The sequence below is a fragment of the Hemitrygon akajei genome, chromosome 23, assembly GCF_048418815.1.
Source record: "Hemitrygon akajei chromosome 23, sHemAka1.3, whole genome shotgun sequence".
Taxonomy (NCBI): Eukaryota; Metazoa; Chordata; class Chondrichthyes; order Myliobatiformes; family Dasyatidae; genus Hemitrygon; species Hemitrygon akajei.
The window spans coordinates 14,587,610-14,603,257 of record NC_133146.1 but is presented as its reverse complement, the minus strand read 5'-3'; the positions used below and the strand labels follow the sequence as shown (position 1 = coordinate 14,603,257).

General features: G+C 39.5%; 1 protein-coding gene across 10 annotated transcripts in view; it reads left to right on the top strand.

The window, feature by feature from the left end:
- LOC140715176 (uncharacterized) overlaps nt 1–15,648 on the top strand; it is a 108,532-nt gene that overhangs the window by 62,566 nt on the left and 30,318 nt on the right. For 2 of the 10 annotated variants that reach the window (XM_073026994.1, XM_073026995.1), the window contains exon 1: nt 6,712–8,655. The exons of 7 other annotated variants lie outside the window; for them this stretch is intronic. Coding sequence is in view for 1 of the 3 variants with exons in the window: in XM_073026993.1 (XP_072883094.1) it covers nt 536–588 (53 nt within the window). In the remaining 2 variants the exon portion in view is untranslated. Of the gene's footprint in view, nt 1–468; nt 589–6,711; nt 8,656–15,648 lie in introns of those variants that run through there. One more of the 10 variants, XM_073026993.1, reaches the window with a different exon arrangement.

Below are 15,648 nucleotides of genomic sequence, written 5' to 3'. Positions count from 1 at the left end.
TAAGGCATTGAGTAACTTGTGTTAATTCCTGTAGAGTAACCATAAGCTTGTTCATTAGTTGGAAAGTTTATGGAATCTGCTGGATTTTTGCTTTACAGCTCTTGTAATGTTCTCTACTGACTTAATTGGGGAATAATGACCAGTAATACATAACATCAGGTTTCCACTAAAATCTAGAGTTCCAGAGAAGGTGGAGTTATTATATTAAAATTTCTGCTTTAATATACAAACTATCTAAGTTACAATAACAGACAATGTTGCCCAACATTTTTCAGTGTCTATGCTAGAATTTAGTATTTCAATTCCTTTTACATATTGAACCTGGGAAGTGGGCAATTCACACAATTCATAGGACCTTGAACAAGGGCCTCTAAGGGAAAACAAGGTTCTGCTATGTAAGCTAATGAGTCCTGATGAAGGGTCTTAACCCAAAACGTCGACTGATTACTCTTTTTTTTTCTGCTTCAGATGCTGCCTGGCCAGCTGAGTTCCTCCAGCATTTTGTGTGTATTACTTTGATTTCCAGCATCTGCAGATGTTTTCTTGTGGTTCTGTTGTTCGATGTTTTCAGACAAATATTTACTATCAGTAAGTACCTCCCCCACCTGCCACCCACCTCTCAGCATTGTATCCATATGACCTTTCCAGTTTAAGCACTGCATAGCATTGAAGAACCCCTCTTTACCAAGGATTCCCACTTAATACCATCAATTAGGGTGGCGTGTCAATTTACTGAGCTACTGTGGTATTGCAATCTTGTTTAATTTCTGTGTCAGTAACATTAGCAGCTATCATTGGTGGCATCAGAAGTAATATCTTGTTTTTTTTTATTATGGTGTTATCACAAATTGTGGTTGAAATTTAGAGTCGTGGAAGAACTTAGTTGTCCGGCTAATTTGTACATAAGAAAAGTCTTGAGTCTGCTGGAAATGAAAGTTCCTCATGGGCCATGTGGGCAACTGAATGTGGGATTGTTGGCTCCAAATTATGACAGGCATTTAAGTTCCCATTGTTGATGCCTAGGCTGAAAATATGTCTGAACAGTGAGAATCGTCGTCTGCCTTGCCTTGTAGATTTCTCTGGAAACTGGTCTTGAAGAAAACATCTAGTAGCTTCTATTGACTTGGAGAATGTTTTACTGAAAGAATAGTACAAAATAAACAACGGTTGGTTAATACTTTCACTAACACATGAGACTTGACAGAAATGCATTTCCATTCAGTGACACAAATCGATATGCCTGGAGGTCTATAATGAATTTCCTAGTTTACATTGTTTGATTTTGAACAAAAAAGGTTGTTTGCTAGATCATTGCAAGGTTTCATTTTCTGTTTATTTATCAAAGTGCACCACGTGAACTGAATGCTTGGTGATGCCTTGTCTTGCTGTTCTGAAGTTACTACTGTATAAAATGTGCCGTTTCTTGTATTTATTATTGGTTGAAATGGTTTTGGTATTGATCTTTCTGAAGTTCTAATCTTCATTAGTTGGTGTATCTGTGCCCAGCTTTGTTGATTGGCAAGATTGCATAATATAAAACTGCAGCAGAAAGAGTACTTTCTAAGTTTTGGATTAGTGGATCACTGAGTGTAATGGGTTATGATCTCTTGTGAATTTGTATGGAAATTAGCTAATATACATAGAATTCCAAATAGAATTAAATTTAAGGGACCATTTTTCATCGAAAACTTTTTTTAATTGCTTTTGTTTTACTTTAAATCTTTCCCTTTTTAAGGCTTAGCAGGAAAACTGGTTCACTCCTCTTATCTAGTTAAAACTAATTTACAATAGGTTTTTGATTATAAATTAATCAAAATAGAATTGTATAAAGTGAGTAGGAGTAGAACAGCCAGAGCCTCCATGAACATTATAAAGAATCTATGGACTCTGACAGGTTCATTCATGAATTCAGCCACAGGAGACTTGCAGAACACAATTATCTTTGCTCAATGTCTGATTAGTCAGTGAAAGGTATTCTCCAGCACTGGACTAGATAGAACAAGAGAAGTAATTATTTGAAACTTACAAAAAAAATCAGCAGCATAGAATGTTTGGGCTACATTACGTGTTGTGTAATCTCCCCTTTTAAGTTACCAACGTACAAGATGAACTGTGGCGTTGTTCCTTAATGTTTTGGAACTTATCAGATAAAGAGGGAGGACTTTGGCTTTAGTCTTGAAAGGAGTTCTCAAAATCTCCAAGAAGATGTAGGAAGCTCTACAAAGGAGAATTGAAACAGAGGCCCAGACTGTAATTTTAAATAGAGTTAAAGTCAGGCTTGCATATGATATTTTGGGATAGCAACCAGGACAATCTGATTTCAAGTAATCCATCAAGTTGTAAAACCAATGGAACATCTGAATCATATGGGAAACACTGGCTAAAGAAAAGCTTAAACTGGACTGGATGGAAATGCTAGTATTGGTATCATTAATGGGAATGAATGTGTACTGCTTACAGGGTAATAATCTAAATTAAAAGTGTTTAGCTGGAATCTGTTATTTTAAAACCGATGAAGAGGAATTTTTTAGCCAAAGGGCAGTGAAAATGTGGAATTCATTGTCACAGATGGCTGTGGTGGCCAAGTTATTGGGTATATTTAAAGCAAAGGTCGATAGGTTCTTGATTAGTAAGGGTATCAAAGGTTATTGGGAGAAGGCAGGAGAATGGGTTTGAGAGGAGTCATAAATCAACCACAATGATATGGGCAGAGCAGACTTTGTAGCTGAATGGCCCATGATTCAGGACATTTACAATGACAGGTGTGTACAAAGGGCCCGTAGGATAATTGGGGACTCAAGCCATCCCAACCACAATCTATTCCAGCTGCTACCATCCAGGAATTGGTACCGCAGCATAGAAGCCAGGACCAACAGGCTCCGGGACTGCTTCTTCCACCAGGCCATCAGACTGATGAACTCACATTGATTTGAGTGTTCTCTATATTACATTGACTGTTCTATTTATTATAAATTATTTAAAATTAATATGATTGCACATTTAGTTGGAGACATAACGTAAAGATTTTTGCTGCTCATGTCTGAAGGATGTAAGAAATAAAGTCAATTCAATTCTGCTACCATGTCTTATGGTCTTAATCCATGATAAGAAAGAGTATCCTATTTATTGACAGTTTTGGATTTGGCCTATCAATTTAACTATTATTATAAGTGAAATATAAGACACTTTCCTGGAACAAACTAGAGGTAGTGTATAATACTCATTAACTAATTAGCTTATTAATTATTTCTCAAGACTAGATTGGCTGAAGTCATCAGTATATACCTGTCAGCTGTGTGAAGTCAAAGTAAAAATTCTTTTCTACATTTATCAAAGTCACCTTGGTCAAAGGCAGTAAGGTGTCTATACTAAACTATCTCTGCACACAGGCAGCTGCTACATAGTAGGGTCATCTTCCCAATATATCTAATCCTTTCTTGAATCTGTATGTATCATTATTCTTGTTGAGAGTGAGGGTATCATTGCTCAGACCAACACATATTGCCCTTGAAGAGGTGGTGGTGATATTAAATCACTGCAATTCTTCTGGTGAAGGGAGTCCATGGTATTGTTGGGTGGAAGATTCCAGGATCTGGGTCAGAGATAATAAATAAATACTAATATACTTTCAGATCAAGATGATATTTTGACTTTAAGAATCTAGTAGGGACCTTTTATAATCTTCACAGTAGACTTGCTGCATATAGACTTTACCACAAATTTGGTTGTGACCAAATGCATTATTATTAACTCTATACTTTCAAGTTTCACTATTAATACTTATTACAACAATTTTTTATTATTCATATGTTAATCTGATTGTGATCCATTTTCAAATTCTTTAAAGTGTAAAACTATCACAATGTGGTTTTGAATAATGTGCCAGCCAGATCAGGTAAGTAAGCATTTGATAAATGATCTGCAATTTGAGATGTTACATTTGGCTGTGAAAGATTTTGCTGGAGTCGGTGAGGATGAAAATACTGCTAATGGCATGAGGGTTAGAAACCAAAGGATGCAGATTTAAAGTAATTTGGAAAGAGTTGGATAAGAAAGGATCTCTTTATGTAGCAGGTGATTATAAGATCATAATATGTCAAGCAGAATTAGGCCATTTGGTCCACTGGCTCTGCTCTACCAGTTGATCATCACTGATTTATTATCCCTTTCAATCCATTTCTTCTGCTTTCTCCCCATAACCATTGATGCCCTGACAAATTAAGAACTTATCAACCTCCACCTTAAATGTGTTGCACCACTGTCTGTGGCTTATGAATTCCATAGATTCACCACCATTTGTCTAAGGAAATTCTTCCAAATCTGTTCTAAAGAGATGCTCTTCTTTTCTGAGGCTGTGCCCTCTGGTCCTAAACTCCCTAACTATAGGTAACATCCTCTCCACTATCTAGGCCTTTTCAATATTCAATAGGTTTCAGTAAGATTCCACCCCCCCCCCACCCTCATTCTTCTCAACTCCAGTGAGTACAGGCCCCAGACCTATCTGAAATGCATTGCCTGAAAGGGTTGTGTCAGCAAATAACTGTAGTAACTTTTAAGACAATGTTGGATAAGTATTTTTGAGTCAGTACATGGCAGCAGGGATTGGGACAAATTGGATAGCTCTTTGAAAAAGTTGATGCCAGTGAGGTTGGCAAATGGTCTGCTATGGGTATTCTATTAATATAGTCAATATAAAACAATATCATATTCCTAAATATCTCATTTGACTAATGCACTAAATATCCAGGCCACATAGAAAAGTGAGGTGCTAGGTTAACTCCATGTATGTGCCAATTAATATGATCATAGCTGAGTGGACATAAGTCTCCTTTAGTTGACTAGGAAGAAAAATTACAAGCAAGTTTCTACTCCTTGTATCTATACAGTGACTTTCACTAGAAAGTGAACTTTTGTGGATGAGAATGGAATGGACTGATTTGAAACCTTAGAATTTTTACAACATAATGATCATTTGGCCAATCACTTGAAAGATTTGTATAGTATATAGTCCTATCCCTCTAATATTTCCCTTTGGCTTTGCATATATTGTATTCCCTTTTCCAAGATATGTGAAGAGAGTTATGGAAAGTAGGAAAGTCATTTTTGCAAGCACAAATAAATTATTGGTAACTTTCCAATTAGATTAATCAAAATAGTAGTTTTAAATTGATGTAATTATTGAAAAATTAGTGCAATAATTTATATTGTGGTATTGGTGAATCTGCATCATTTGGCTGACTCTTATTACTTGTTTATAAGTAATGTCACATTTGTAGAATGATGAGTGCTAAGTAAGCCTTTGTTAATAGAATAATTGTCCAAGTCCATTCACCAGAAATATATTTATAAAATGTTGACTGCCCTCACAACTATAGTAATTTTTGTATCTTCAGGGAGCTTTTGATTTCACCCTTCAATTTAAGTTATTTTGGAATGTTGGTGAATATTTTCTAACCATTTAAATAAAAATAAAATTTGATGCAGAGGATGAGGTTATTAACATCTATAGATTCATAGTGATGTTACCCAAGCAAGCTCTTCTAATAAAGGAGTGACCCCATCCATCCCTTCCTGCCTGTGCGACTCCTGCTCACCTGAGTTTCCTTCCATCCAATCCTAGGCGTCCAGGGAGAATCGGCCAGCAACATTCGGACAGCGAATCGCAAAGTATTGAAGGGGCCTTTCCAAAGTCGCTAAGAAGCTTTCAGACCGTGACACAGGATGGTTATGGATCGTCTGTTATTCTAAAAATACCACTGACTCGATCAGCCCAAAAGGGTGAGGAAACTATAAACAGGAATGAGGCATCTTCCACGTCCAACCTTGGAGCAACATCTCAGCACCGTGCTCAGCACTTAGTTCTAGCCAGAGAGGCCCCTTGGGCCAAACCACATTATGAATTCAATCTGGACCATGCCACTTTCAGGGGAGATGATATGTGCACCAATGCCAAGGAGCTTACTTCACATCAAGTTGCATTTCAGAGAGGATCGGTTCAGACAAAACACGATGCAAAGAAAGATCAAGCCCGCTCAACTTCTGTAGATTTGAAGATACCGCAGATTCGAGGAATGGATCTCACTTGTGGAACCAATGCTACTAATCAGTATACATGCAGCCCTTTGCTCATGAATTCACAGATTGAAAATGCACTTCACAGGAAACTCAGAGTGATCCTTCCGAAGCAGAATTTGTGGCACAGGAAAGGGGTTGTGAATTTGATTGCTGGAGGACATGATTCCTGGGACTCGTTTGTGGATCAGCCAAACTCCAGCAAGCAACAAGGCACATCCGAGCCAGAAGGTGACTTAAAGCAGCCCAGAAAAAAGAGAGGACGCTATCGGCAATATAATAATGAGATCCTTGAAGAAGCAATCACCGTGGTGATGAACGGGAAGATGAGTGTCTCAAAAGCGCAGAGTACATATGGAATCCCACATAGTACCCTGGAGTATAAAGTGAAAGAGCGGCTGGGTACTCTGAAAAACCCGCCAAAGAGGAAGTTGAAACTCATTGATGTTAAGCCCCAAGAGGCAGATGATCAGCTGGAACACTGTCCAAGCAATTCGAAAGTTGAGTAGGGTGTTGTGTTGGAGCTAATACTACTTGTTATCTGGGTGAGCACTAGCATTAGCATAGCAACAACTTGAAAGGCATCATGGTAGGGATAAAATGGGGATGGTGGGGGGGGGGAGGAAACATGGTTTAAGCACTTTTTTTAAAATTAAGGAATCTGAATAAGAATCAGAATTCAGAATCTGTTTTAATCACTAATGTGTCATGAATTTATTATTTTGCAGCAGAAGTACAGTGCAATACATTAAAAATGATAAATTATAACACTTATAAAAATAAATGAATTAAATAGGATGCCACAATAGGATAGCTGTTGTGTTATCCTATTAATCTGACGCTGTCTAGATGATTTGTACATCCTTCCCATGAGCATTTGTGCTTCTTCCATGTGGTCTGGTTTCTTCCCACAGTCCAAAGGTGGTACCAGTTAATTGGTCATTGTAAATTGTCATGTGATTAGGCTAGAGATGGGCTGTAGGCTGTATGGCTCCTTGAGCTGGAAAGGCGTGATCACATGGTATCTCTCAGTAAATGAGCAAAAATAGTGAGATATTCATGGGTTGGATAATTGCCCATTCAGAAATATGAAAGCGGAGGGGAAGAAGCTGTTCCTAAAATGATAGTTGTGTGTCTCCAGGCTCCTGCCCCTCCTCCCTGATAGTAGCGATGAGAAAAGGGCATGACCTGGGTGTTGGGGGGACCTTAATGATGGATGTGACCTTGTTGAGGCATCGTCTTTTGAAGATGGTCCTCAATGTGGGGAGGCTAGTGCCCATGATGGAGTTGGCTGAGTCCACAACCCTCTGCAGCTTTTTCCGATCCTGTGCAGTGGCCCCTCCATACCAGATGGTGATGCAACCAGTTAGAATGCTCACTATGACATCTGTGAGAGTCTTTGGTGACATACCAAATTGTGAAAGTAAAAATAGAAAATGCTTGAATTATTAAGTTTTGGTGAAAAATACTAACATTTCTCTGTGAATGCTGCTTGACTTGCTGGGTATTTTTGGCATTTTCTATTTTATTTACTTTAAAAGGTTTAAGTGTGATCCCTTCCTAATTAATAATTATGGACTTTTTGCATAAAGGAGCATCCTGAAGCAAATTTCTGACAGTTTTTTTTAAAGGGGGTCACTAGTCCTTGCGATAGGATCGCCCTGAACTAAAGCTTGATCAATCGAATGTTGGTAACCTACAATGCAGGGAAGGCACTTTATTGTAGTGGTGTTTCCCGCTCTCCATAGGTAGGATAAATGCAGCATGAAACTGGCAGGCGTACTCAGAATATAAACCTATTCCGTCAAAGGAACAATACTTTTTACCAAACTGTTCTGTCCCTTTAAATTTTAAATTTCTGAATTCGGGATATTTAAATAGGTCAATGCTGTGAATTTCGAAATATGAAAAAATGGGGAACTAAATTTCCTCTGTACAAATATTTTTCCAAGTCTGGTATCGAACTACAATAATATACGATATAGGATATGTCCATTTGAGTTTCGGTTGTTTTAAACAAGCTGCGATTTTTATATAGGGAGTGGAGTGTAACGATGCATTATTGGGCAAGTGTTGGCAATACTTTGGTTCTCGGCACCGCAAAATAAATAAAAGGTAAAGAGTCCGTAATCTCATCATTCGCTTTTTGTAATCCAGCCTCCAGGTCCGGTGAAATCTAATGAGAAAAAATGGTGAGCAAATAACATGTTGGAAGTGTATCACATTGACACCAGTTATTGAGCTAATTGTATGTATTTCTTCGGTAACATCAATTCCCGTCTCTGCCCCCACCGTTTTAACGAAAATGAATCAGGCACATGCCGCAACTTCTAACCTTCCTTACAATAGACGATTGACGACTGCAATAGCCAATCGACGAGTTGTACTCTGCGCTGAGCCAATCGATGCAAAGATAGGCGGGATGTCTGAGGTCCCTTTCACTAAGGCTTGTGGACTCCTGGGATGTTACTGTAGTTGTATCTTTTTTTTGGTGGGGGGAAGAAAATGTCTTTTGATGAATTTCCCTAAATGGAGTTCAAATGCAATGGAGTCATTGTGAACTGGAAATCATCTGTATGAAATGTAAGTTGATTACAGTGAGTAAATAGGCTCTAGAGAAAGAGTCTGTTTTTTTTTACTGTTGTCTGGCTATTTTGACCCACATATTTTATTTTTAAAAATAGACGTGTTCATTCCCCTGCCCTAGAAATTATTTATTTGAAAGCTCTTGGCAAATTGAGATGGCTTAATGGAGCAGCAAAGAGGTGAAATAGAAGCTTGGCTGTAGATAATAAAAGATCGTTTTGTTATGGCTGCGCTTTTATTTGATATCATTAGAAACAGGCCTAGTTAAGAGGCAACGAGGAGCGGAGCTCCTGAAAATTCAGAAGGTTTTACCTCTGTACGGTCAGCTCGACCCCACCGCCCTCCATCCCCGCTCTTCCTTCATATCCCCTCCCATGTTCACATTAATCGCCGGATATTCGAGCCTTGTTAACCTGTTAATGTTTGTTTTAAAATGCAGTTTCAGTGTGATTAATAAATACTGAAATCCCCACCTTCACCCAGCTCTTCCTGTTTGACAATTACTGCAAAATTAGGAGAACTGGTTCGATGTGAATGAAGTGGAGCTTTATTTTAATTATGTTTAACTATTAAGAAAATCTTTGCTGTAACTGCATCCGTAGACTTGAAAATATTTCTTGAAGATGAAATTTATTGTCCCTTTTAATACAAATTGCAATGGTTTGGAGCATTAAAGTGAATAGTAACATCTCTTCAGTGAATATTAACACATTTTATAGAAAGTGTCATTGACAAATGGCACTACCAACTTTAGAATGTCTTGCTGTGTTCTGTGGAGCTCCTAACAGATTGGTAAGTTTCAAAGTTACAGCGATAGTTTTAAAATATTTTCTATCTGTTCCAATTTGATAAATTTCTTGATTGTACACAAAAGGACTAAATTTTGATTTGAAAGTATCAGGGGTTAATGGTCTTCTATCCCACAAGAGGGCACAGCTGTGGCACGTACAGTGGATCTGGTAACTTTTGGATTTAAAGATGACACAACTTTTTCCCCATCCCCCCCCCTCCATCTGATTCTCAGAAGTTTAGAACGAGTTTGCAGCTATAATGTCATAGCTGTTTAACATTGCAGGGACTAAAATCTATCTAATCCAACAAATGCATTTTAACTTTGTACATTCTAACACTAAAAGATGCATTCTAACTTGTACTCTAAATTTTAGTATATCAAACTAGTGCAAAATATTTGTACAACTGGAGGAATATGGATCAGAACTGTGGAAAAGATTAGTAAACAATTTATTTTGATTATTATTAAAACCGTAAAAAAAAATACCCAATCTATTGAAAACCTGTCTCAGTTTTAAAACAAAGATCAAAAATGAGGAAACAATATTATGAAAATACAAGAGCATGTAAGATTTGCATTTGAAAGTTGTTTTGAAGTGCTCTGGATCTCTTGCAGGATTTAAATGTGTACCCTTTAGATTGGATGCAAAATTGCACAATAGAATAACTGAGAAATGTGATTGTCAAAATGAGCTTGTGCATCAATAACATATAGATACTAGACAAAACTTAATGTTATTTGATTGGTTTTGTTGAGAAGTACAATTGATATTATTCTCTGGTAATGTTGGAGTCAAAGTGCTATAAAAATATTAACACAGTAACTATGGTGGTACAGCGAGAGGTGAGATTCAGGCACCCTTGCTTGATCCATCACTCCGTTTTATTCGGTTTGTTTCCAGTAAAACATTTATAGTTAATCACTTCCTCTCACAAAGGGGGAAGTAAATTCCAAGTTGTATTTATTATTGGATTGCCATCACAAATGTGAGTGTTATTTCAGGGGCTTGCTCTGATTATTGTCAGTAACATCACAAGAAAACAGCCAAAGGGATTTTTTTGGGGTGGGGGGGCCAAATGGCTATTGTGTAAAGCTGGGGCTATGTATTGCCTTTTTCTGAAATTCTTCTTGCTGGTGTTTTAGTAAAAGCATGGAGTACAAAGGAATGCATTTACCATTGGGACTTTAATGTACTGCTATATCATTTTGGAGCATTGCTTCCCTGTAAAATAGAAAGTCAACAGATTGGTGGGGGGAGGGAGGAGAATGTCTCTTTAGTTGTTCAGAGACATTGACCTGAACTGTGGACAGAATGGCCAATTCAGAATGAATCCATTGTCACAGTAGTGCATTAAGTAATGCTGTCCTCACTGCTTCTGTAATCCAGATCCTGATCTTGTGTGCTGTTTTTTTGTATTTAAATTATTCATTTATTCCCCAAATATACTTTGCTTTTTATGTTCTTCCCATAACTGCTGCAATACACTAAGTGGCCACTGTGTATTACCCCTAGTAAAGGTGGAAGACAGGAAGTTCAAATGGGGTCTGCATGACATCTATGAGAGAATGAGTTTCAGGGTAATAAATGGGAATGGAAGATTTCTCAGAGGAGAGCCTTCATTAATCTTTAATAGACCAAATAGATGTAACATCAGGAATGTGTGAAATTGTATGAAATTCATGATTTGTTTTAAATGTTTTATCTTTAATGTTATATGCTTGCCTTTTGTTGTCACGTTGTTGATTCTCTTTGGGTAGTATGATTTTGCTAATTAAGACCATGTTTCCTTTAATCGTCAAACATGAGGAAATCTGCAGAAGCTGGAAATTCAAACAACACACACAAAATGCTGGTAGAATACAGCAGGCTAGGCAGTATCTATAGGGAGAAATGCTGTCGATGTTTTGGGCCGAGACCCTTCGTTAGGACTAACCAAAAGGAAAGATAGTAAGAGATTTGAAAGTAGTGGGGGGAGGGGGAAATGCGAAATGATAGGAGAAGACCGGAGGGGGTGGGATGAAGCTGGAAAGGTGATTGGCGAAAGTGATACAGAGCTGGAGAAGGGAAAGGATCATGGGACGGGAGGCCTCAGGAGAAAGAAAGGGGGGGCACCAGAGGGAGATGGAGAACAGGCAAACAACTAAATATGTCAGGGATGGGGTAAGAAGGGAAGGAGGGGCATTAACAGAAGTTAGAGAAGTCAGTGTTTATGCCATCAGGTTGGAGGCTTACCCAGCTGGTATATAAGGTGTTGTTCCTCCAACCTGAGTTTGGATTCGTTTTGAAAATAGAGGAGGCCATGGATAGACATATCAGAATGGGAATGGGACGTGGAATTAAAATGTGTGGCCACTGGGAGATCCTGCTTTTTCTGGCGGACCGAGCGTAGGTGTTCAGTGAAACGGTCTCCCAGTCTGCGTCGGGTCTCACCAATATATAAAAGGCCACACCGGGAGCACCGGACGCAGTATACCACACCAGCCGACTCACAGGTGAAGTGTCGCTTCACCTGGAAGGACTGACTGGGGCCCTGAATGGTGGTGAGGGAGGAAGTGTAAGGGCAGGTGTAGTACTTGTTCCGTTTACAAGGATAAGTGCCAGGAGGGAGATCGGTGGGAAGGGATGGGGGGGACCATTCAGGGCCCCAGACAGTCCTTCCAGGTGAGGCGACACTTCACCTGTGAGTCGGCTGGTGTGGTATACTGCATCCGGTGCTCCCGGTGTGGCCTTTTATATATTGGTGAGACCCGACGCAGACTGGGAGACCATTTCACGGAACACCTACGCCCGGTCCGCCAGAAAAAGCAGGATCTCCCAGTGGCCACACATTTTAATTCCACGTCCCATTCCCATTCTGATATGTCTATCCATGGCCTCCTCTATTGTCAAAATGAATCCAAACTCAGGTTGGAGGAACAACACCTTATATACCGGCTGGGTAGCCTCCAACCTGATGGCATGAACATTGACTTCTCTAACTTCCGTTAATGCCCCTCCTCCCCTTCTTACCCCATCCCTGACATATTTAGTTGTTTGCCTGTTCTCCATCTCCCTCTGGTGCTCCCCCCCCCCCCCCTTTCTCCTGAGGCTCTGTATCACTTTCGCCAATCTCCTTTCCAGCTCTTAGCTTCATCCCACCCCCTCTGGTCTTCTGCTATCATTTCGCATTCCCCCCCCCCCCCCACTACTTTCAAATCTCTTACTATCTTTCCTTTTGGTTAGTCCTGACGAAGGGTCTCGGCCCGAAACGTCAACAGCGCTTCTCCCTATAGATGCTGCCTAGCCTGCTGTATTCTACCAGCATTTTATGTGTGTGTTGTTCCTTTAATCATGGCTGCTTTTTGCTTTTAATTATTGTGCATCTTGGTTGATTTTTGTTTTCTCTGCCCAACATAGCCTGGTATTCTTTTGTGTTCGTAACACAGTGAGTAACCAGTTGGACCCATGCTGCCTCCCAGGCATACCATCCCAGTGGCCCTGTTCTCGGCTTACTTCCCCACACCCCTACAACATCTCTCACAGCCACCAACTCCCTCTTTGGTCCTGTTACCATTAGCTTGCTCCAATTAATAATTTACAGTAGTCAGTTAACCTACCAGTACATCCCCGACGTGGGAGGAAGCTGGTGTGTCCAAGCAGTAATGGAGAGAAAATGCAAGCGGCAAGCAGCACCCAAGGTTGGGACCTCTCTGGATCCCTGGAACAATGAGGAAGCAGAACAAACTGCTGTGCCATTGGGCCACCCTACTGACAAATAAGGAATTTTCCTTAAATCAAAGCAGCATATTCTGACATTTTTGCTTTCATGAACTCTGAATTATCAACTTGGCTGGATGCGGCTTCTGTCGATTCAATGAAGTTGACAATAACTGGGCTTTATTCATTAAGTTGCCCTTATTGACACGGTGGGAGGGGTCAGAAAGGACTCGAATTTATTTATATCCTCAGATTATAACAGCCTGTAATGTTAGAAATTCTTTGCTAGAGGGTGATTTTTGTCAATGGCAATTAAACCAGTTTTGCATCAGTGTGGAAGGTCTTAGACACGGCTTAATTGCTCCTTTCTGAGTTTACATTCTTGCTTCCACTAAAGTATTAGTTTTATACGAGGGCTGATTGATAAGTTCATGGCCTAAGGTAGAAGGAGTCCTTTTTAGAAAACCTAGCACATTTATTTTTCAACATAGTCCCCTCCTGCATTTACACACTTACTCCAGTGGTAGTGGAGTACACGGATCTTGGACTTCCAGAAAGTGTCCACAGATGGGTGATTGATAAGTTCGTGGCCTGTGGTAGAAGGAGATGAGTTATACAGCTCTCGTTACATGTACACGCAGGACAACTCTTTGAGTGATCTTGCAGAAAGTTTGAAGTTAATAAGTCATCTCCTTCTACCTTAGGCCACAAACTTATCAATCACCCCCGATGAGTTATTGCATACGGTCCAAGATCCGTATGCTCCATGACCGCTGGACAAAGTGTGTAAATGCAGGAGGGGACTGTGTTGAAAAATAAATGTGCTAGATTTTCTAAATTTGACTCCTACCTTTGGCCACAAAATTATCAATCACCCATCGTAGGCAAAGAATTTGACAAAGAAATTTGCATTTTGCACATTGCTTTATTTAAATGCTGGGGTAGTAAGAAACAGTATTTCTGCTGAAAGGACTTTCTGTTTTTAAACTTCAGATGTGTCCAAGAAGGGTTTGCAAAAGCGTCTCATTTATTTTCATTGAAAGGAGAAACTTTAATAAAGTGGTTAGTTGGGGAAGCCATTTATTTGGGACACTATGCTGCTTAATTGAAACAGGAGACTTGCCGAATGGTTTCTAACTAGTGTCTGTCAAGTGAACTTGTATGGCCGTTAGACACAGCACTGTGCTTAGAGTGAACAGTTTTTAAATAGTGTCATTTGTGTGTGCTAATTTTTTTTAACCGATAGCTGGCGAGAAATAAGCAGCAAGACAATTCAGAACTGTTTTACTCACTGTGGTTTCAAGCATTAGGGCTTTGGAGATGCCAGAAACAGCCAGGAGTGAAATGGAACAGTTTCACTACTTCAGCAAGTTAGGAACTATGAAGAATCTGAAGGTATTGATAATCATTTTAAATGTTACAATGAAAATGAAGATTTGGGATATATAGTTGTCAAAAGAATTGTATGAAGGCAGTCCATTATCTGCACTGTTGATTTGTTCATTTACAGTCAATCAAAAGAACATGGGAGCGTGTTGGTTGTCTGTTGTATCTGACAATGGTAGTGAAACGTGGGAGAGTTTTTAAAGTGGAAAAGCTGTTGCACTGGGACAGTTTCACTCTCAACCTTGAAAATCCGAGTCCAGTGGTACGAGTAGTCATCACAAACTGGGATCTTCCTTGGTTGCAGTGGATACTACTGTATTATCATGCCCTTTGCTCTTCACAGAGCTTTGCAGAACCACCTTCTTGGTCATTGGATCTCACTGTTGATCTCATCTGTCCAGTCTGTCAGAGCTGACTTCACAAGCTAGGACAGGCATGTCCCTTTTTCACCAGGGTATGAAACCCACCAGCTACCCTCATCTGATTTATCCCATCTTTCAAAGTGCTGTACCAGGTGTGACTGCTGTCATATACGAACACTACTTGGGGGCACAGGTGAGAGTTGAAAGTGTCCGGTGGGGACCCAAGTGTAAGTGAACTACCCCATAATGGACATGACAAGCTCCTTCACCGGAGATGCTACCCCTCCCATGGCAGTGTACACCGGATGAATTCGTCTTGTCGATAACTATTAGAAACTAATACAATTTTATAAGTACTGTAGTAGCATTAGTAGTGTTCCAATCTATTCTGCATTTCATTTAAATACATAATTTATTACTAAATTAAACAGGAATTTGTCTTTTTTTTTATACCTTTTTAACTATTTCCATGAACATTCAGCTGATTGGTCTAGCTGCTTAACTGGGTCAAAATGTACTGGGCTTGATGTGTCCCAATTAACCGGAATCTTCTGTATATGCGCCTACACATGTAGAACTCTTTAAAGTGTTTCTATAAGCTGCACCCAAGTAAGTGTACCTTAAAGCTTACATTACTCAGTATTCACATCTTGTTCAATTGTTGGTGTTGCACCTTCATTGTTGTGTCTTTCTCACTGTCAATTTTCAATTTTTCTTCTTAAGGGGCACAGACAATTGTGGTTTCAAAGTCA